We start from the raw sequence: 22,210 nt of genomic DNA on the forward strand, positions 1-22,210 counted from the left end.
TGGGAGAATGGCATTGAAATACGTATAATATCATATATGGAATGAGTCACCAGTCCAGGTTCGATGCAGGATACTGGATGCTTGGGGCTGGTGCACTGGGATGACCCAGAGGGATGGTATGGGGAGGTAGGAGGGAGGAGGGTTCAGGATGGGGAACACATGTATACCTGTGGAGGATTCATTTCAATAATTGGCAAAACCAATACAATATTGTAAAGTTTAAAAATAAAATAAAAAAAAATAATAATAAAAGAAAAAAAAAAAAGAACTGGACATGGAACAACAGACTGGTTCCAAATAGGAAAAGGAGTACATCCAGGCTGTATATTATCACCCTGCTTATTTAACTTATATGCAGAGTACATCATGAGAAACGCTGGACTGGAAGAAACACAAGCTGGAATCAAGATTGCCGGGAGAAATATCAATAACCTCAGATATGCAGATGACACCACCCTTATGGCAGAAAATGAAGAGGAACTCAAAAGCCTCTTGATGAAAGTGAAAGTGGAGAGTGAAAAAGTTGGCTTAAAGCTCAACTTTCAGAAAACGAAGATCATGGCATCCAGTCCCATCACTTCATGGGAAATAGATGGGGAAACAGTGGAAAGAGTGGCAGACTTTATTTTTGGGGGCTCCAAAATCACTGCAGATGGTGACTGCAGCCATGAAATTAAAAGATGCTTACTCCTTGGAAGGAAAGTTATGACCAACCTAGATAGCATATTGAAAAGCAGAGACATTACTTTGCCAACAAAGGTCCGTCTAGTCAAGGCTATGGTTTTTCCTGTGGTCATGTATGGATGTGAGAGTTGGACTGTGAAGAAGGCTGAGCGCCAAAGAATTGATGCTTTTGAACTGTGGTGTTGGAGAAGACTCTTGAGAGTCCCTTGGACTGCAAGGAGATCCAACCAGTCCAATCTGAAGGAGATCAGCCATGGGATTTCTTTGGAAGGAATGATGCTAAAGCTGAAACTCCAGTACTTTGGCCACCTCATGCGAAGAGTTGACTCATTGGAAAAGACCCTGATGTGGGAGGGACTGGGGGCAGGAAGAGAAGGGGGCGACAGAGGATGAGATGGCTGGATGGCATCACTGAATCGATGGACATGAGTCTGAGTGAACTCCGGGAGTTGGTGATGGACAGGGAGGCCTGGCGTGCTGTGATTCGTGGGGTCGCAAAGAGTCGGACCCCACTGAGCGACTGATCTGATCTGATCTGAAGTGCATATTGGATTTCCCGAGTGGCTTAGTGGTAAAGAATCCACCTGCAATGTAGGAGACACAGGTTCCATATCTGATCCAGGAAGATACCCTGGACAAGGAAATGGCAACCCATCCCGGTATTCTTTTTTTTTTATTCTACACCACGGACAGAGGAGCATGGCGGGCTACAGTCCACGCAGTCTCAAAAGAGTTGGACACAACTTCGCAACTAAAGCAACAAAACTGCATATTAACTCACGTATCTGGTGTTATATGCTGGGGAAGGAGACTGATGAGATAAGGAAGGGACCTGAGAAAGGTCTGACTGTGGGAAAATGGAAGCATATAGGTTGTGCTGAGCTGGGAGAACACAGGCTGCCTTGTCACAAGGCGGGGCAGTTGGTTGGAAGAGAGAGCAGGTAATTGGTGGAGGGCCTTGAAACCAATAATTTAGATAGATTGGGCATATTAACAGCAATGATCGGAGGACCGGGAGAGGAAGATTACTTGCTGTGGTTGATTGTGGCAGAAACCGACAGGGCAAGATGACAGCTGAAACGTTTGTTTTGCATAAGGGCGGTTTCAGGTTTGTGTAATTTTGCACAGATCAAGATAAGGGATTCGGGGGTCATGATTGGTACGGAGCAGAGATACGATTCTTTTTTGGCTAAAATCCTGTTTCCCCTTTTCCCTCAGAAATAATGGCTGAGTAGGAGTGGTGTGTCCTAGCCAACTCATTGGAAAAGACCCTGCTGCTTGGAAAGATGAAAGGCAAAAGGAGAAGGGGACAGCAGAGGATGAGATGGTTAGATAGCATCACTAACTCAAAGGACATGAAGTTCAGCAAACTCTGGGAGGTAGTGGAGGACAAAGGAATTTGGCGTGCTATAGTCCCTGGGGTTGGAAAGAGTCAGACGTGACTCAGTGACTGAACAACAAGTGGAAAATATCAGAGTTGAGGATGCATTTAATTAACCTAGCCCAGGGAATCGTAGCTTAGCCTGGCCTAGCTTTGTTGTTGTTTATCACTAAGTCATGTCTGACTCTTTCGTGACACCATGTACTATATAGCCTGCCAGGCTCCTCTGTCCATGGGATTTTCCAGCCAAGAATACTGGAGTGGGTTGCCATTTCTTCCTCCAGGGGATCTTCCTGACCCTGGGACTGAACCCAGGTCTCTTGAGTCTCCTGCATTGGCAGGTGGATTCTTTACCACTGAGCCACTAGGAAAGCCCAGCTTAGATCTGCTCAAAACACATTAGTCTACAGTTGAGCAAAATCATCTCTTTAAAAATAAAGTGTTTTTTAAGACATCTCAGAAAAAAGGGGGAGTGATGTGTCCTCACCATGATAGGGAACACAGACATGAGATACCAGCCTGGTGGGTTTTTTTTTTTTCGTTTTGCCAGACCATATGGCATGTGGGGTCTTGGTTCCCTGACCAGGGATTAAACCTATGCCCCCTCCATTGGGAGCATGGAGTCTTAACCACTGGACCATCAGGGAAGTCTGCAAACCAGAATAGATTTTACTGGAACTCATTATTCACTACTGCGCAGCAATATCATCTTTACAGCTCTCCCCACTGTGTACATCTGCTAAACGGAGGTGTTGGGCTTTTTAAATTTTAATATTTATTTATTTGGCGATGCTGGGTCCTAGTTGCTCCATGCGAACTCTTGGTTGCAGCGTGTGGGATCTAGTTCCATGACCAGGGATCGAACCCAAGCCTTCTGCATTGGGAGCTCAGAGTCTTAACCACTAGACCAGTAGGGAAGTCCCTGGCATCTGTTTTTTTTTTTTTTTTGCAAAACAGACAAATAAAAGTCGTACTTAGGTTTGGATCTGGTACGGCAGTGTCTTAAATTGTCAACTGTTCTCTGCCTCGGTTCTTGTAGGGCAGCTGTCATTTAGGGCAGAGATCATTTAGGGATGAGCATTGAGAGAGGTCACAGCCCTTCTGGCTCTGTGTTCCCGAAACCATGGCAAACATGTGGCACGTGTCCTGAGCCCTGGGAGGTGCCGTTCCTTCTGTTGCTCTGTCTGTAAAGGATCCAACCTTTTGACAGTTTTTACAGCAAATGCTGGGGCAGCTTGTGAGCTAATTAGGAGAAACTCTGATAAGTGAATGCCAGGTCCCTTGGTTCTCTGTCGTCTTCTGTGCAGTAGACAGCCAGTCGAATAGCCTCCCTTGGGTGGCTGATCACTCTGTCCCCTGACATCTATGAAACGGGGTGTCACCTCTCTGCCAGCTTCTCCAGGCTTGAGTCTTTTCTGTAAAGCTGAAGTGTCTTCTAATTCTCAGACATCTCACCCATGGCAGTCAAACTCAGTTCTGTTTCTTCGGGAAAGTCTGCCCTTTTCTGTCTGTGGCCTCTTCCTGTGTCGTGACTGGCTTTCCACGCACCCTGCGTGGTTGTCTGCAGCAGGCACAAGGGATTAAAGAGAGCAGTGGGAGAAAGACGACTCCATGTCTGCCAAAGCCCAGAAACCAAGTCGTCGTTTTGGGACTGTCAGTCTAAACCTGGCCCGTTGTAAGAAGAGGTCGTGGATTTGTGTTAACGTTTCCCCAGTTAATAGACCCCGATCAGCCCCATAGGTTATTGCTGCCAGTTGCTTCCAACAGCAGGAAACGTGCTGCATTCCCGCTACGTCCTCCGCCATGGAGCCGTAAGTGCTTAGCGCTATTTCCTTAAACCATTCGAGGTTGATAAATGACAAGCACTTCACTCTGGGTAGAGCTCATAAATTCAGCCCCTACCAAAAATAACAAGCTGACAGCACTTAGTCCTGTTTATAAAGTTCATACATATCCATCTCTGATGGAGGTGCGGGGTGGATCTGGGAAATAGCACTGCAGCCCGTTAAAGTAATGTGAGCGCACGGCCAGGACGCAGCACGATGCACCGGGCACCCTGGCTCCCTGCCAGCTGCCCTGCTCACCACGGGCATCTGAAGGATGAGGCTGGAGCCCACACGCCATGGAGTCCAGAGCCCTTCTCCTTCCCACAAACGGCCTTTCTCACTCCCTCCACCACCCCTCTTCTTTCTGCAAGTGAGCCCCTGCCTCCTCTTCCCTAGGCTGAGGGGAGGCAGTGGGACACGTCCCTTCAGGAGGAAGAGATGGATTCAAGCAAATCCATCCATCAGCCCAAGGAGCTGTTCTCTTTCTGGCAATCTGGGAAAAATGGCAAACCCTCCCAAAAGAAGGGCCCATAAGTGCAAAGCCTGAAAGACTTATGTTCTAGCAGGTGTCAGAAGAGGAAATGTTTTAATTAAAAAAAAAAAAAAAGGGACTTCCCTGATGGCCCAGTGGCTAAGACTTGGCACTCCCAAGGCAGGGGGCCTGGGTTTGATCCCTGGTCGGAGAACTAGACCCTACATGCCACAACTAAGAGTTTGCATGCTGCAGCCAAATAAATATTAAAATAAATGAATAAATAAGAGACTCATCCAACTGGTCATGGCTCCTTAGAGACCTGGCAGGTCTTGCTGGGGGGAGGCTGGGAAACAGTGACCGAACGACCCAGGCCCCGGTGGGCCGAGGAGGGCGTGAGCCGTCACAGGCGGAGCTGCAGCCGCATGCTCAGTACCGCACTGAACATTCAGTACTGCAGACAGGACAGCCACGTTGCCTCTCAGACACCAGAAGAGCGCAGAGAACATTCCTTCCCTTTGCAACAGCTTGGACCCGAGCCGCAGACGTGCTGTTCCCTCCGGCTGGCACGACCCCCTCCCCCCCCATTCCTGTATCAGAGGACCAACTACCGCCTGGCTTTGGAGACCCAGCTCAGACCCAGCATCTTCCCCAGAAGGCCCCTCTCTCCCCACCAGACCCCCAGGCCTGAGCTATGTCACCTCGAGTCCTCGGTTCTGTGAGCATTTGCCAGGTTGCACTTTCCTCCTCCATTCACCTGTCTTCCCCATCAGCCGTGAGCAGGGACAGCGTCTTGTCCCGGATCCCTCATTTATCCCTGGGGCCGAGCGCAGTGACGAGGACGTAGTGGGTGCTCAATAAATGTTTGTCAAGTGAGTGATGGCGTGGTTAGTGCGATGAGAATTGATGGTGCCCTTCCTGATCTGCCATCCATCACCCGTGGAGTGGAACACGACTGGGAGGCTTTAAACGATGCCACTTGCGAATGTAAGGAGAAGAGGCGGGGTTAGAATGAGTAATCACCCCCTTTTATTGAGTATTTACTGCAGCACCTTCTCAGGCTTTTAAAATGTATCAGTGCACTTAATCCTGAGATCAATCTGCTAAGACAGGTTCTGTTCATTATCCCCATTGCAGAGCACAGGGAAGTTCAATAACTTGCCGAAGGTTACACGGTGGCAGCGAAGAGATTCATACCGAGGTTAGATAACCATGGTTTCTCTCTGCCTTGGAGGCTGGTTCCTGGAAAGAATTAAGCTCGAATCTCCAGAGGCATCCATCTTGTGTAATGGTTTAATTTCTCTCCTGTGCATGAAGAATGGGTACAAGTCATGTTCCATTGCAGGGAGAAACCAGAAAACAGCCTCTCAGATAACTTTCTGTGGTTCACGAGACAGGCAGGGTTAGGTGACAAAGAATTGGTTTGTTTATTTATTAAAGTCTTCATCGAATTTGTGACAATATTACTTATATTACAATATCATGTTCCAATGTTTCGGCCTCGAGCCGTGTGGGATCTTACCTCCCCAACCAGGGATCAAACCCACACCCTCTGCACTGGAAGGGGAAGTCTTAACCACTGGCCCACCAGGGAAGTCCCTGAAGAATTGGTTTTAGACGGTGGTTGAAAGTTTGGCATCGCAAGTGTTCCCCAGCCACACTGAACTACAATACTGTCGTTTCCTGCAAGGACCGTCTAAGCTGTTTGGCCTCTAGACCTTCCCAAGTGCTCTTCCCTCTGCCTGTCACACACTTGGCTGCTCACTCCTCCTTCCCCAAGTCTGGTCCTCACTTGGCTTCCCTTTTCCACCTGTTCAGATGCAGTTTCTCAGCCCTCCCAGGTAGAGGGTCCCTTCCTGCCCCCAATGTCCCTGTCACGGGCCCTCACAGTGCGGTAGCGCTGACAGCTACACCGGGAGCTGACCTGTGTGCAGGGTGAGAGGAATGATCACCTGTTCCTGACAGGTTCCCGCTCCGGGCCCGTTCTCTGAGAGCAGAGACTGTCTTCTGTTCCTCATTAACCTCCTGTACCTCATCTGGTGCTTGGACACAACTTGTGTTCTCTAAATGTTTGTTGAAGGAGTGGATGAACAGTTCATTTTTGCTTTACACTTTTGAGCCTCAAGGGTTTTTTTGGCCACACCATAGGGCGTGTGGGATCTTAGTTTCCCAACCAGGGATCAAACCCACATCCACTGCCTTAGAAACATGGAGTCTTAACCACCAGAGAAGTCCAGAGTCAAGGGCTTTTCCTTTTTTTTGGAGCCAAGGGTTTTTTAAGTGGTCAAGTGTGTCCTGTCGCACAGCCACGTCTTGTGTGTACACACTCGGCGGGCGCCATGGGGAGTGGAGAGATGACCTGTGTCGCTCCTGTTCTGAGGCGCCCACCGGCTCTGTGGACCAGCAACAGAACTAGAGGCAGGTGTGGTCACGTGCTGGCGAGTCCAAGGATGCCCCATCACAACCCAAGACCTCCCTTCTGCAGGGTGTCCTGAGAACCGCTGGGAGCAACTGTGAGCAATGATTCTTGTCTGTGAAGAAGTAGAAACCCACATTAGGAGGACTCAGCAGGCTGCCCGCCAACTTTGGGGGAAGGCATGTTGAAAAGTGCAACCTCATGTAGGTAACAGCACGCTGGAGGTTAGGTGTAACCCAAGAGAGACTCTTAATGACTTAAGAATAGAACACTTTATTTTATAAATAGAGCGGAGACAAAATCGGATGTATTTAGGACACCTCCACCTGGTTTCCTTGGGCATCTTAGTTGAGCTTTACTTTGTCTAGAACTTAATTACTCATCTGTTTCGCTCAAAATTGGCTGCTCCTGCTTCTCCCATCTTCCAGCCCTCCTTTCCTGGGACCACCTGATGCTCAAACCCAGAAATTCAGGTGTTTCTCTCAACGCTTCTCCAGTTCTCAGCCTTCCTCTCCTTCCCACTTGCCTTCCTCTAGGTGGGAGTTGTCCTCCCTTCTGGCTTTCTTGATTCCAGTCTCCTTTGGGTTTCCCTGGTGGCTCAGACAGTAAAGACTCTGCCTGCAAATGCAGGAAACCCAGGCTCGATCCCTGGGTCGGGAAGATCCCCCGGAGAGGGAATGGCCATCCACTCCAATATTCTTGCCTAGAGAATCCCATGGACAGAGGAGCCTGCTGGGCTATAGTCTATGGGGTCTGAAAAGAATCAGACACGACTGAGAGACTCACACTTGCTCCAACCCATTCTCCACCATATTGTCAGTGTGCACTCTAGAATGCAAGTCCGATCCCATTATCCGTCTGCCTGAGGGTCTTTGGGTGGTCCCCTCCACACCCCCCCAAGTTCAGGCTGTCTTGTTTCACCTCTGCCAGATGACCTGCATTTCTTTGTAGAGATCAGGACATTTGTTTGTTTTGAGATGTATCGCCTTTCCTCCTTTAATTCTCCTGGGTTCTTTAACGCTTTTCCCCACGTGGGTCCCTGCTTGAGTCTCTGGCGGGGAACATGCCTCCAGCATTTTGAGTGTCTAATGTTGCTGGACACATAGAATGCTCTGCGGTGTCTGCTGAAAGATCAGCTCAGAGGATGGGGCGGGGGGTTCGCTGCTGGCCTAGTTAGGTTAGGATTCTGGGCTTTCACTGCCATGGCCTAGGTTCGATCCTAGGTCCAAGAGCTGAGAAACCATGAGCCGCGTGGTGCCGCCAAAAAAAAAAAAAAAGATTAGATAAGAGGAAGCAGAGACTTTAATTTACCTTGAGCTATAAAGGAATAATATCTGGCCCTTCCAAGAACAGGTTTTATTTTAAGGTGGGAGAAGAGTGTTAAGACCCCAGTCATTTACTGGAAAAGATGGCTGGGGAGTGCTGGTAAGAGAGCAAGCCAAAAGGAAACCCCACAGAGCAGAAAAAGAGGTGATCTGGGGACGGTTTGCCTACCTTAGACCATTAAGAAAACAGCCCATGTCTGCTGTAGCAGGCTGCCAAGGAAGGTCTCCTTATTTATACAAGAAGGGGACAGGTCTGCAGTAGGTAATTAATGACTCAGACTCGTTTCCAATTTGACATCCTACATTTAGTGCTTAGAGTCAAAGTTGAAAATTCAAGACAGGCATTCTGAGTCAGTGTGAGAGCCACCCCTCCCCCCCACACACACACCTCTCATTGCAAGCCCCATGGGAACAAAGACATTGTCTCTGCCTTCAGCAGAGATAGTTTTGCATTTTGGAAACAAAGAGGTAGAAAGGAATACCTTGATAGGAGATTGTGTTTGAGGATTTAAGCTCCCAAGTCAGGAGATCCAGTCAGCATCCTCTCGGGGGTTAGGACGCAGCGCACACCCCGCAGCAGACAGCCCGTGCCTGCCAGAGCCCTCCCTGCCGCGGCTGTGAGCTATGGCGGACGGGGCGCCTTCACCTTGATCTTCTGGGCCGCCGGGTGTTCCACTGCTCCAAGTTAATGTCTGCTCTTAAGCGTTACGTTATCTGGTAGCAAGGTAGTCATTTATAATTTATATACTATGTGCCGGCTTAAAATAGAGACAAGAGGATCATCGGCGTTCTGAAGCTCCTAGTTTTCCAAAATAACATTTCTTCGGTGAAGTCTGCCGGTGGGAATTAGAAAAACCTGCCGTGAATTAAAAAGCCCTTTGTCCTGAAGTCAGGCTGGGACACAGATGTGCCAACAAGCATTACTGGTAAAGACCTCCACCTCTGGGGTGGCGCTGGGGCCCCACTGAGTTCCCAGAGTGGGCACAGGGGCAGAGCTAGAGGGACATTTGGAGAAACGGCCCCCGTGAGGGACAGAAGCCAACCCGCATCTCCACCCCTTGTCTGCTGAGTATTTATCCGGCTGCATCAGGGCGTAGTTGCGGAGAGCGGGATCTTTGGTTATGGCGACAGGGCTCAGTTGCTCTGTGGCACGTGGGATCTTAGTTCCCGGACCAGGGTTCGAACCCATTTCCCCTGCATTTGAAGGTGGATTCTTAACCACTGGACCACCAGGAAAGGCCCTGTGCTGCCTTTGGTGTCCTTCCGCGTAGGCTGCTCCTTTGCTCTATTGATGTTGACAGTACAGACCAGGATGTACCGTTGAGTTCCTTGTAGGGAACACACTGTCCACTCACATACATTAAAAATAGAAAAATCCTGCTTGAAAAGCCCTCTGTTAGAGTCAGGTCTTAGCAGAAACGAATTGAATCTTAGAGGTCTTGCTTGTTTTTTTCTTTTTTTCCTTCTTTTATGAGAAGTCTCTGAACCTGAAATTTTCCCCAGTGCTTTTTCATCATACATCTGGAATATGCCAGGACCTTGGGTGGAGATTTCTTTCATGAGGGCAGGAGAAGAACAGACGCCCCTCTGAAGTCCGGTGTCCTTGCTCTTCTGATGTTTGGTGACCTCGTAGTATTTGAATCCACCATCTGTGACCATTGATCTCCATGATACGGCTTACACTCATCCATGTACCCGGGTGTCCATTTGAATGTCCACCTGATACTTGGGGGCCGCTGGGGTCTGGGCGAGGGGCTGCTAAGGAGTAATGTGGGAACATCCTGGGTGATATAACTGGAGAGCCACAAGGTGGCAACATTTACTAAGCTGCTGGGCATTTTCTTCCCCTATTATGATATTGAACCTACTTTTCCAGCCATAAGATTGAAGAGCAGAGAAAAAGGGTTTAGCAGCCATTGCTTCAGGTCCTTCTAAGGGAACACTGTGGAATTAGCACACAGCAGTGTATTCCTGTCTGTTTGTCCCCTGGGTTTCCTGTGAAATTGCTGTGTGAGTATAGGTGGGACCCTTTCCCCTACAGCCTCCGTTACACATCGTTACGGGGGGAGACTGTGATTTTGCTGGCTGGTCTCTGATGGTGCCTTTTCCTCCTGATTTGTGACTTTGATTATAACTTCCTCCCCTATATTGCTTTTAAAAATATCTAGTAAAACTTGTCTTTACATTTTAAAAAGCTAGCCTTGTATCGAAGGGCAGAGTCGTGATTAAAAAGAAGATCGACAGTAAAATATCGAGGAAATGGATGTCCCTGGGAGCTCACCCCGGGTTAACTGGAGAAGCTCGACTCTCCTAAATGAGGATGCTGTTTACCAGCTTTCCAAAATTAGCAGCTTTGGGGATATTAAGATCTGAAAGGAACTGTCCAAGGGAGGTATTGTGTATGCTTTGCAGCGATTAAGCCATTAAGCTCTAATTGGTATTTTCCCACTCATGGTTTTGTGCAGGAAGCTTCACGATTATTTAGGAATTCTGTGCTCATCAGCCATCTCAGCGTCGTCCCCACCTTTCGGAACCCGAGAGCGGGGGGCACAGAGGAAAGGGTTTTTCCTGTGAGCGGACTGCGACTCCGGCTCAGCCAGCTTCCCTGTGGGTTTCTTCCCTTGCAGATGAAGTGGAAGGGGAAGGACCTGTTTGACTTGGTGTGCCGGACCCTGGGGCTTCGCGAAACCTGGTTCTTCGGCCTGCAGTACACAATCAAGGACACCGTGGCCTGGCTCAAGATGGACAAGAAGGTGGGCCCGGACCCCGAGGACACTAGTGGGGCTGGCGTGGGCTCCGAATTTCCCCTGAGTGTGTGTCTAGCCTCTTGCTCATCATGGAACATTACAGGTGCACTGTAGAGAGGGGGCGGGTCGCAGAGGAAGTCACGTGGGACGTGGGTCTGGGGAGGCCCCTCCTCTGCTCTCCAGGCCCGAAGAATCCCCCAGGACTGACCTGCCACCACTCCTGGCTTCTTCGTTTGTCATTGGATGTCACCTGATTGCTCCAGGCTTTATGCTGTTCAGTAGACTGAGCCTGGAGTCAGGCTTTGTGAATAAAAATTACTATTGTATTATCTCTCTCTCCCTCCCGCCCCCCCACCCAATTTATGTCTTTGAAAGATTTTCTCAGGGCTCGTGTTCTTTAGGGAATTTTTTTCAAGTCTTTTTGAGAAACACCATGGCCCAACTCAATTTACTCATTACCATGATCTAAGGAATAAAGAGTGCCCTGGTCCCCACGGTGAAGGAAGAATGTCTCTTTTGTTCTCGTGCTTCCTGGGGCCTCTGAGGCCTGGTGGACGAGTCTGGGCTCCCAGCAGTTCTAATGTGGCTCAGAAATGGATATTGCCTCGGGGAACTACCCTCTGCGTGGGTTCTTATATGCGCACAGAGACACTGTCACCTACTTACCTGCCTACCTAACCGCCAAGATGCTGAGAGCAGGGCCGTACGTGTTTGTCAGTAACTCCTAAAAGACCCCCAAATCTCAGAGTGAGTCAGTGTCGAATTCTTAGCCCAGATTACTCCCTGCAGTTGCTTACCCCATCTTATTATCTGCTGCTTGGCATGATAAACAGTGCAGGCCTTCTGTCTTTCACCAGTTTGACGCTGAACCCAAGTGTTCAAATTGTGTTTACGCACGTAAATCCGAATCTTCTCATTGGGATGGCTGCCGGTTATAAATTTCACATGGAAATTCCCAACGATCATGAACGTCCCCGATCAGGTTTATTTTTAATTTCTCAGGCACCGAGGCCAGGAATTTGGGCAGGAGCCTGGAGGGTTACCCACCAAAGGCAGCAGAACCACTGGTATCATTTTATGGCTCTCGGCAAAGTAAATTTGCAGTCGTACCTGAGTGTCGGCCAAATGGATATTAGACTGGGGGGCCTCAGGAGCCATGGAGCCTGCTGCTCAAAAGAAATAAATTATGACACATGTTAATGGAGACTTGTAGCCTGTCACATGGCATGTTTATGTCCTGAGATGAAATTCATTCTGGAGAGCAGATGGCTCAAGCTTTCCAGTGGGTGGATGGAATTGTTAGAAGATTAAAGGCCGCGTGGTTTACTGGCTGTGCTCAAGTAGTTCATGGGGGCCTCTCTAGAGGTTCCTTGAAACACAGGGTTGCCCCGATGGACAGGTTTCACCTCTTGTTGCTCAGTTAATGATGAGATGATTCGACAGAGGTCTAGTTTATCATCTCTAAGCTCCATTCCACTGTGGACTTAAATGCTGGAGGTAGGCAGCCAGACCAAACAGTAAAGGAAGATTCCACGACTTGAGAAGATTAAAAAACCTTCAGCCTACCGTAAAGGATAGTGCCCAAGACCCTCAGGTTATAAATTTCTAGTTGTTAGCTATCTCTGCAGCCTTGAAAACATTGGTGCCTTAATATTCTTAGCTCCACTCACCACTTGGGGGTATTGATTCATTTGGTTCAGAGACGCCATGTGAGTGAACATCACCTCCTGTTATAGGTGGCTCTGTGAATGCTTCAAACTGTAGAATCACAACCCTTGGGGAATGTGACGAATTTAGAAGGGAGAACAATGTTTATACACTCCCTGCAGAAGGTTCTTTGATGGTGGCCCCGGGAGGGACAGGGGCCAACCTAGCTTGTTTTCCTTTCGCTCTGCGATCCCACAGGTGCTGGATCATGATGTCTCAAAGGAAGAGCCGGTCACCTTTCACTTTCTGGCCAAATTTTACCCTGAGAATGCCGAGGAAGAGCTGGTTCAGGAGATCACGCAACACTTATTCTTCCTGCAGGTACCCCTTTCCATGCTGCCCACCGATCCTAAAAGCCCCCACTCCACCCACCCCCCAGAGGCGTGGCCACAGAGGCAGTCTGGACTGACCCCTCTGTGTTGACCACACATGCCTCCACGTCCTGAAAACTCTTTCTCCCTCTGGAAAGCCAGTCCCTCTGGTTCTGTAAGGAAAAAACAAGCTTCAGGACAGAACTCTGCTTGAGCGATGAGAATTGATATCAGACGAAATTGCAGAAGTGTGATGGCGAAAGAACCCATGCCGGTAGCAGCTCCCTCACTAGATCCATCTCTTTGGAGAGGGATCCCGTTTTCTTCCCCACTAACTTAAAAGTACTAGGTAGTTGCCCTGGAAGTCTGAACAGAGAGTCTTGCAAAAAGGAGTTCTACCAAAAGTTCAAAATTCACTCTCATGAAGGTGGGACTTCAGCATTCCACCGACACTTGAGATTCATCAGGCTTCAAGCCACTGTTTGTCCAGGGTTGTCTTATTTTCCATTTATTTTCCACTCCAAGATTGTGAGCCTCTTTAAGGCAAGGCTCACTGAGTGCACGGTGGCCATTCCGTAAGTTGCTGTTCCACTGAATTGAATAAATCAGGAGATCCATAATTGGAGGTTCAGAGACCGCTGGAGCTGGCCCCCTGGAGGGGCAGCCAGGGGACAGGAGCGAGGGTGAGAACGCTTAGTTTTGTTTGTGTTCCTGCTGCTTGGGCAGAGTGCTTCCCCAGTTCCAGGGTTAGTTTTTGTTTGTTTTTTTGCTGTATCTTGAGGTCTTTAGCATCTTAGTTCCCCAACCAGGGGTCGAACCCATACCCCCTGCAGTGGAAGCTCAGAGTCTTAACTGCTAGACCACCAGGGAAGTCCCTCGTGGTTGGTGCCGGGCGCTGGGAGATCAGCGACAGAAAAAACCCTGCAGGGGCATTAGCTATATGAGTCCCTGGGGGCTCGGACAGTGAAGCGTCTGCCTGCAGTGCAGGAGACCAGGTTCAGTCGCTGGGTCCGGGAGATCTGGAGAGGGAAATGGCAGCCCACTGCAGTGTTGCCTGGAAAATCCCGTGGACAGAGGAGGCTGGTAGGCTGCAGTCCATGGGGTCGTAAAGAGTCGGACACGGCTGAGCAACTTCACTCTAACTTTTCCCAGAAGCAGGCATATAGGCTATCACCCAGTCCTCCTACGGGGCTTTCTGGGTGGCTCAGTGGTAAAGAATCCACCTGCCGGTGGAGGAGATGCTTGTTTGATTCCTGGGTGGGCAAGATCCCCTGGAGAAGGAAATGGCCACCCACTCCAGTATTCTTGCCTGGGAAATCCCAGGGACAGAGGAGCCTGGCGGGCTACAGTCCATGGGGTCGCAAAGAGTCAGACATGGTTTAGCAACTGAACAACAAAACAACGAAGTTTACCCCCCCAAAAAAGTGTGTGTGTATATACACATGTATATACATTCCCTCTACAACATTCTCATGCCAGACGGAAGCCCTTTCAGCTTTTCTGTGCTGCTGCTGCTGCTAAGTCGCTTCAGTCGTGTTTGACTCTGTGCAACCCCATAGACGGCAGCCCACCAGGCTCCCCCATCCCTGGGATTCTCCAGGCAAGAACACTAGTGGGTTGCCATTTCCTTCTCCAATGCATGAAAGTGAAAAGTGAAAGTGAAGTCACTCAGTCATGTCCGACCCTCCATGACCCCATGAACTGCAGCCTACCAGGCTCCTCCGTCCATGGGATTTTCCAGGCAAGAGTACTGGAGTGGGGTGCCATTGCCTTCTCCAGCTTTTCTATAGTGTGGCTTAAAAACCCGAGGGTTAGAGAGTTGCCGTGCTTTAAATGAAGCCACACAATGACCTTCTGGGCCCCAGAACGTCCCGGCCTTATAGAGATGGCTTTCTTGGAAGCAGTGCCTACTCTCCATTTGACTTTGGCTCAATTTCCCCTTCCACTGAAATGCTGGAGTGCTCTCATGGCTGAGCAAGGCAAAATTTACTACTTTTATGAATCTGGTGACTGTTGACGTCTGTGAAGGAGAATTGGCTTTCCTGTTGTGTTTATTTCAGCCTGCTCCCACTTGAGGAGGCCCTCCTGCCTCTCTGTCTGGAACATCCCCCCACTCCACCAGGCTAAGAAATTAGATGCCATGAGATATGTTAATTCAACATTATGGCTTAAGAATTATATTTCCTGGACCTCACGTGGACTTAAAGGTTTAATCGATCAAGCTTTTATTGCTTCCTTTTTTCCTTAGAGCAGGCATATTGAAAACGATGGTTTTCTCCCTGCAGTCATAACTCAGTGGCCTCGCTGACTTTGGGCTCGTGTTAAGACTTCAAAAAACAGACTCCATTGGTCTGGTTGTGTGTGTGCTCAGCAGGGGCCAAGGCTGCAGTCTTGGCCTGTTCCTGACACCCCTTCAAGTTCACAGCTCTCCTCTGTCACAGCCCAGTCAGTCTCTTTCTTAACCACCACAAAGATTGTTTTCTTCTTCAGCATTTGATCATGAACAGAAGAGATAAGATATGGATTTTTTTTTTTTTAATGCCTAGCCATCTTACCAGTAACTTCTCAGGGCTGAACTCCCAACTTGTCAGCAGCATTAAAAAAAATTAAAAAATCATACCCTTTGTCAGAAAATCATTAGCAGGCAGGTGTGGCAGGGCTCGTTAGAACACTCTGCGGCACCGGCTGCGAGCCGCCCTCACGGCTCCCCTCCGCTCGCACATTGTCGCACCTCCCCTTTCACCCCCTGCAGGTGAAGAAGCAGATCTTGGATGAAAAGATCTACTGCCCTCCGGAGGCGTCTGTGCTCCTGGCTTCTTACGCCGTCCAGGCCAAGGTAGGCTCAGAGAAGACACAGGCATTCTTTCTGAGTGTTAATGCATGTCACGGGATCATGCCAGACATCCACTTCTCTGGACTCTGTGGGCTTCAGAGAGACTTGCCCTGGAAAGCGGGATGCTCTGGGACGTGTGGGCTTGGGGACCACTCTCTCTGTCCCGCTTCGGTACCATCTTAGTGTGTGTGTGTGTGTGTGTGTGTGTGCGCGCGCGCCTACCAATGATAAGTGTACAGCTTGATGGATTTTCTATGTAATCCTGTTTGCACATGTGGTTAATTATATTCACCGCGCCAACCTCTCTTTTCATTAACTGGGAAAAATGAGTTTATCATCTCCAGTTTTGGCCAGACGTGGCCTTGAGGTCAGAAAGGCTCAGGTCCTCACTGCAAACTCATCTTCTGAGGACCAGCAACCCTGTGTGACGGGACCACACCCTAGAGAATGTTCGTTTCATGCCCCCCGACGGGTGTGCTGGCTCTGCTTATGGTGGGCACTGCCGGCCCTCGGGCCCACTGAGCCCAGCGGAGCTGTCTGGTGACCTGAGAGTCTTTCAGAGAAATGGCTGCAGTTTGGGAATGGTGGGGCAGAGAGCAGTGTTCCTATCCGCTCTGTTTTTGTAAGATGAACCGTAGGGTCTACCCAGGATGCTTCATGCCCCTCAGGTTTCCTGCTTTAGTCACATGCCACTTGCTCTTTTGTTTTTTCGCTTTTTAACTTACCTTGGAGTATAGCTAATTAACAACATTGTGATAGTTTCAGGTGGATACCTGAAACGCAAAGGGACTCAGGCATGCATACACACGTGTCCATTCTCCCCCAAACTCCCCTCCATCGAGGCTGCCTGTTGACACTGGGTAGAGCTCCTTGCTGTGCACACCAGGACCTTCTTGGTTATCCATTTAAAATGCAGCGGATCGTGGATGCACGTCCATCCCAAACGCCCTGTCCCTTCCCCATCGCTCCCCCTACCTGCCTTTTGCCCTTCGTCCCTTCGCTGCCCCTTTCACTGCAGCGTGGGAAGATGACCTCAGAACGGGGTCACTCTCGTTAGCTTTGTAATTTTGCACAATCTTTTCGGTTATCATTTTTCTTTTTTAATTAGAGGTCTCCATAAAGCCATTTCCCTGAAACGGTCCAGAAATTAATAAGACCCTCAACTTCTTAGCCCACTTTTTAAGGGGAGCTTAAGATAATTTCAGATCAAAGCCAGGAAGGAAAAAAACTGGCTCACCATTTGGAGGAGAAAGGGGTCTGTACATGTTCGTCACACCAACAGAAGCATCCGGGGTCGCTGGATGACTCGTCTAGTATTTGCTGAGTATTTGCCGGCCGGAGAGGAGGCTGTTGACTCTGTCATGGATACAGACACGAAGCGAGCATCTCTGCCCTCAGCGGTTTGTTCAAGGTCGTTCGGGAAACCTTGGGTAAAGCTCAGGGCAGAACCCACAGCCTTGGGATTACATCTTGTGCCTTGCGTGTCCCGCTGCCCTGACAAATGAGTAATTGAGAAAACAGAATGGGCCTGGATTCAACTAAAACATATGCTTCCTTTTCTGCTTTGATTAAGAATATTAATAACAGGGGAAAAAACGTGTCCTTTCAATCAGTAGCGCCCTGACAGTGATGAAGCAGTTGCTGTCACTTTCATTAAATCCGAGCACTTCCTGGCCCGGAACCGAGCTCCTCTCCCGCCTACTTTCTCCCCAGCCAAGAGGATGCCCAGGCTCCCAAGGATACCACCTCCCTCTGAAGGACTTCAGTTCTCAAAGGCCACACTGTCTTTGTACAAATTGAGGGAGCCCCCAGATTCAAAGGCCACTTGTGGAAAAAAAATAACTTTTCAGGGAGCCAGCAGATGTTTGCTTAAACAGGTTTCACTCTAGGAAAGCCCTCCTGATTTGGATCCTCCTAATTTAGAGATGAAAGTGATGCACAGACAGCATGTGTGGTTCATATGGAGAAGCGTGTTCTAGCTGTTTTTCCCGGTGTGAATTGTCACAATCGTCCAAACAAAGGTGATCTATGGCTTGGAGTCTGCGTCTGGGAAGCTAAGGATTATTGGACCATACTTCCAGTTTCTAGAACAGCTGTTGATATGAATAGGGTGCCTCTGGTTGTAACGCTGATCTGGTCTTATACGTCACAGTGTTATAACATGAATATTTCTTGAGGTTCCTCAGAGGAGTCTTTTCCGGAAGCTAAGGATCAAGAAAGGTTAATAATTTGTCTCACAATACTTGATGTTAATTCTGTTTTAATTGGAATTTATAGCCCACTATTTTTTTGAGTTTTTTTTTTTTAATGTGTATACCATTTTTAAAGTCTTTATTGAATTTGTTACAGTACTGCTTCTGTTGTTTATGTTCTGTTTTTTATTTATTTTTTTTGCCCAAGAGGCATGTGGTATCTTAGCTCGCTGAGCAGGGATCAAACCCATGCCCCCTGCATTGGAAGGCAAAGTCTTACCACTGGTCTACCAGGGAAGTCCCTCTGTAGCTCACTGCCTGGTGGACAGGATTTGAAGGAAAAGGGAGCTAGAGAATGGAGCCAGGATGAGAACCCTCGAGTCTGATTGCCTCACTTAGCTTTTGCTCATACCAGGAGAGGGGTCTCTGGGTGCCACACTGGTACCACCCCTTTCACTAAATCCCAGGTTCATTTATATGGTCACACCCCTGCAAACTTTTCAATAAATTGTACCCGTTTCTTCCATTATATTCCATTTCTTCTCTTCACAACCTTTCTGAGACAGACAGGAACTGTAGAAGTGTGGTGCGGAAAGTGAATTTGAGTGCGTTAACACTTGGGACGTAATTACGCACCAGTGTGTTCATTACAGTGTTTCAGCTGTTCAGCTGATATCGACACAGTTCATTCTAAAGCATAAACAACTACCCTTAAAGCATAAGTACAAATATTAATCACATGGTTCAGTTAACAAGAACCATATTTCATAGTTGAAGTTTAGGTTATATTTCAATTAAAAATATGGGCTGTTTTTTTTTTCTTTTGGCCTAGTCATGTGACATACCAAACCATCTTGCAATGTTTTAAGCCACCTGTTGGATTTCATATTGACAGTTTGAAAATGTGTTCTTATTAAAAATGACTTGGAGAGGGAATGGTATATAATTCCCCAGTCTTGCAGGGCTGGCCAGCAGATTCCTAGTGCTCGGAGAGAGGAAGGGCTGGTGGGGGGGAGAGGAGGCTTGTTGTTTCTTAGTGCGCTCCGATGCCAGTCGGGCAGAGCACCAAAAGCAACTCAGAAGTTGGGTGTCTGTAAAGTGTAGGGAGAGCGAGTGTAAGAGTTGAGGCTGGAGAGGTCTGCTGGGAGCAGATCATAGAGTCTTAACTTCATCCTGTGGGTGATGCAGAGCCGGGGAAGGGTTTATATTTTAGACAGATCCTTTGGTGGCTGTGTGAAGGACAGAATGGAGGAATACCAGTCTGGAAGCAAGGAGACCCGGTAGAAGGCTGCGGTGGTCATCCAGACAAGACTGTGGGATTCACGCCTTGGGCAGTGGTCAGCTGGATGGGAGGAGACTGACTTTAAAATATCCAGGTAAAAAGGACTTCCTTGGTGGCCCAGTGGCGGAGAGTCCATCTGCCAGTACAGGGAACACGGGTTCAATCTGTGGTCTGGCAGGATTCCACATACCAAGGAACAGTTGGGCGGGTGTGCCACAGTTACTGAGCCTGAGCTCTCGAGCCCTTCAGGCCACAACTAACGAAGCCCTTATGCCTAGAACCTGCCTAGAACCTGTGCTTCTCAACAAGAGAAGCCACCGCAACGAGAAGCCCGTGTGTCACAACTGGAGAGTAGCCCCCATTTGCTGCAACTAGGCTTCCCTGGTGGCTCAGAGGTTAAAGTGTCTGCCTGCAATGTGGGGGACCTGGGTTCGATCCCTGGGTTGGGAAGATCCCCTGGAGAAGGAAATGGCAACCCACTCCAGTATTCTTGCCTGGAGAATCCCATGGACGGAGGAGCCTGGTGGGCTACAGTTCACAGCGTCGCAAAGAGTTGGACACGACTGAGCATGACACATGAGAAAGCCTGTGGGCAGCAATGAAGACCCAGCACAGCCAAAATAATAGTAAAATTTTAAAAAAATAAAAAATATACAGGAAAGAAATATAATATCTAGGAAAAAAAATATTCAGAAGGCAAAACTTGATGTAAGTGGTGCTGTCCTCTGCATATCTCCCTTTTGGAGGGACTTACCATTTTACAAATGGGTATTTTCTCTCTCTCAGTGTTGATTTTGAGATATGTCATGTTGGACGTGTAGATGTAGTTGGTTGATTCTAACTGCTGTATGGTAGCCATTGATGAGTAAGCCTAATTTATTTTTCCATCCTCCTGAGGATGAGGTAGGTTTAGTTTCTGCTGTTTCCCTATTATAAGTAGTGTTTTACTGAAAACTCTTTACATGCTTCCTTGTGTACATGTGCTAAAGCTTTTTCCCCTTAAGGTACATCTCTAGAAGTAGAATTGCAGACACATCCTTGAATATAAAGAACTCATAAGTTTCTAAGAAAAAAGATAGCAGGAAAATGGGAGCAGAGGGTATGAATAACAGGCAGTTTATAGAACATGAGAAGAATCTGTAAATACAAAAAGACGCTCAGTCTCACCAGTAACCAAGAAAAATAAGAATTAAATGTGGCGCCGGTGGTAAAGAACCCTCCTGGGAATGCAGAAGACCTAAAAACCCAGGGTTTGATCTCTGGGTCAGGAAGATTCCCTGAAGGAGAGCATGGCAACCCACTTCAATATTTTTGCCTGGAGAATCCCATGGACAGAGGAGCCTGGCAGGCCATGGTCCATAGGGTCGCAAAGAGTCAGACATGACCAAAGTGACTTAGCAGGCACACACACATGGAAATATTTCAAACCCATGAAGTTGTCAAAGAATTGATGCTTTTGAACTGTGATGTTGGAGATGACTCTTGTGAGTCCCTTGGACTGCAAGGATATCAAATCAGTCAATCCTAAAGGAAATCAGTCCTGAATATTCATTGGAAGGACTGATGCTGAAGCTCCAATACTTTGGCCACCTGATGCGAAGAACTGACTCATTGAAAAAGACCGTGATGCTGGGAAAGATTGAAAGCAGGAGGAGAAGGAGACAACAGAGGATGAGATGGTTGGATGGCATCACTGAATTGATGGAGATGAGTTTGAGCAAGGTCCAGGAGTTGGTGATGGACAGGGAAGCCTGACATGCTGCAGTCCATGGGGTCGCAAAGAGTCGGACACGACTGAGCGACTGGACTGAGCTGAAACAACAAGGTTGTACCATATAGCACAGGGATTTGTTGTTGTTTGGTTTCTAAGTCATCAACTCGATGGACATGACTTTGAGCAAACTCCAGGAGATAGTGAAGGACAGGGAAGCCTGGTGTGCTGCAGTCTATGGGGTGGCAAAGAGTCAGACACGACTGAGCAACTGAACAGCAGGTGATTTACAGGAGCTCCATATATTATGAATATTAATCTTTTGTCTTTTTTTACATGTCAGTCTTGTCCTTTTCTTTTTATGTTTTAAGTGACTTTTGATTTCAAATGATTTCATCAACCTTAATATACACATGTTCTTCAATATTTTATCCTGATGTTTTTATGGATTTTTGTTTATAAGTTTAAGTCTTTAATCCATCCGGAACTTAGTGACTGGTGTGTTGTAGGGATCTGACTACTTATTCTATATATGTATCGATTAGACCTTTGTGTTTTGTGAAATCCTGTTCAGAGCGCTTGGTCTCATTTTTCACATATAGAAGCAGAGGAAAGTATGGGTTTCTGTTCAACAAGTGACTCTGAGAGTCCTATAAAAGGTAGACTACTTTCTTTTTTTCTCATTTCTTTTATTGTGAATAAACGTGTTGCAATTTACCCCAGTGAAAAGCGGATACCTTCAGACTCTCTTTAAACCATACATTAGGGATGGAGACATGCTATTTATAGCAACAGAGACATTTTCTTTTTAAACTCTGAAGTCGGGGATGGGGGCCAGGAGGCTACCTCAAACCTCTAAACTTCTCACAAGTGGCCAGAAGTGGTAAAGTAAAACTAATGAAAACGGAGAGCTTCTGAGAGAGAAGTTTAAGATGCAAAGATCCACATATCATTAAACTCTTGACTTCCCTCATCATTCACTGGCAAATTGGTTTCTTAAAGTTTAATTTGGTCTCAACGTGAACCAATCCTTCTCTCCCTGCCCTAAGCATGGACAACATCACCCCGGGCGTCCTGGGTCTTCCCCGCGTGTGCTGTCTACCCTGCGCTTAGGTTTTTACGCCCACCTGACACCACCTCTTGACATGTCTTTAAAATTCACTGAACGGCCAGCCACCCATCATCTCCCCTTGGAGCCTAGAATACCTCTGCTGTTCTGCTTGCTTTTCCTCCCAGGAGGCTGGTGAACTCCCTTCTTGAATTTAAATTCCATTGGTTTATATCAGGGGTGGACCCAGGTTTTGTGGGGCCAGAAGCTTCTAT

General features: G+C 48.0%; 1 protein-coding gene across 4 annotated transcripts in view; it reads left to right on the forward strand.

Moving 5' to 3' along the window:
* The window catches only part of NF2 (NF2, moesin-ezrin-radixin like (MERLIN) tumor suppressor), a 74,633-nt gene that overhangs the window by 17,263 nt on the left and 35,160 nt on the right, over positions 1-22,210 (forward strand). For all 4 annotated transcript variants that reach the window (XM_061385288.1, XM_061385291.1, XM_061385290.1 and 1 more), the window contains exons 2-4: positions 10,732-10,857; positions 12,757-12,879; positions 15,622-15,705. In XM_061385288.1, the coding sequence (XP_061241272.1) occupies positions 10,732-10,857; positions 12,757-12,879; positions 15,622-15,705 (333 nt within the window). The remainder of the gene's footprint in view (positions 1-10,731; positions 10,858-12,756; positions 12,880-15,621; positions 15,706-22,210) is intronic.

The sequence above is a fragment of the Bos javanicus genome, chromosome 17 (assembly GCF_032452875.1).
Source record: "Bos javanicus breed banteng chromosome 17, ARS-OSU_banteng_1.0, whole genome shotgun sequence".
Classification (NCBI taxonomy): Eukaryota; Metazoa; Chordata; class Mammalia; order Artiodactyla; family Bovidae; genus Bos; species Bos javanicus.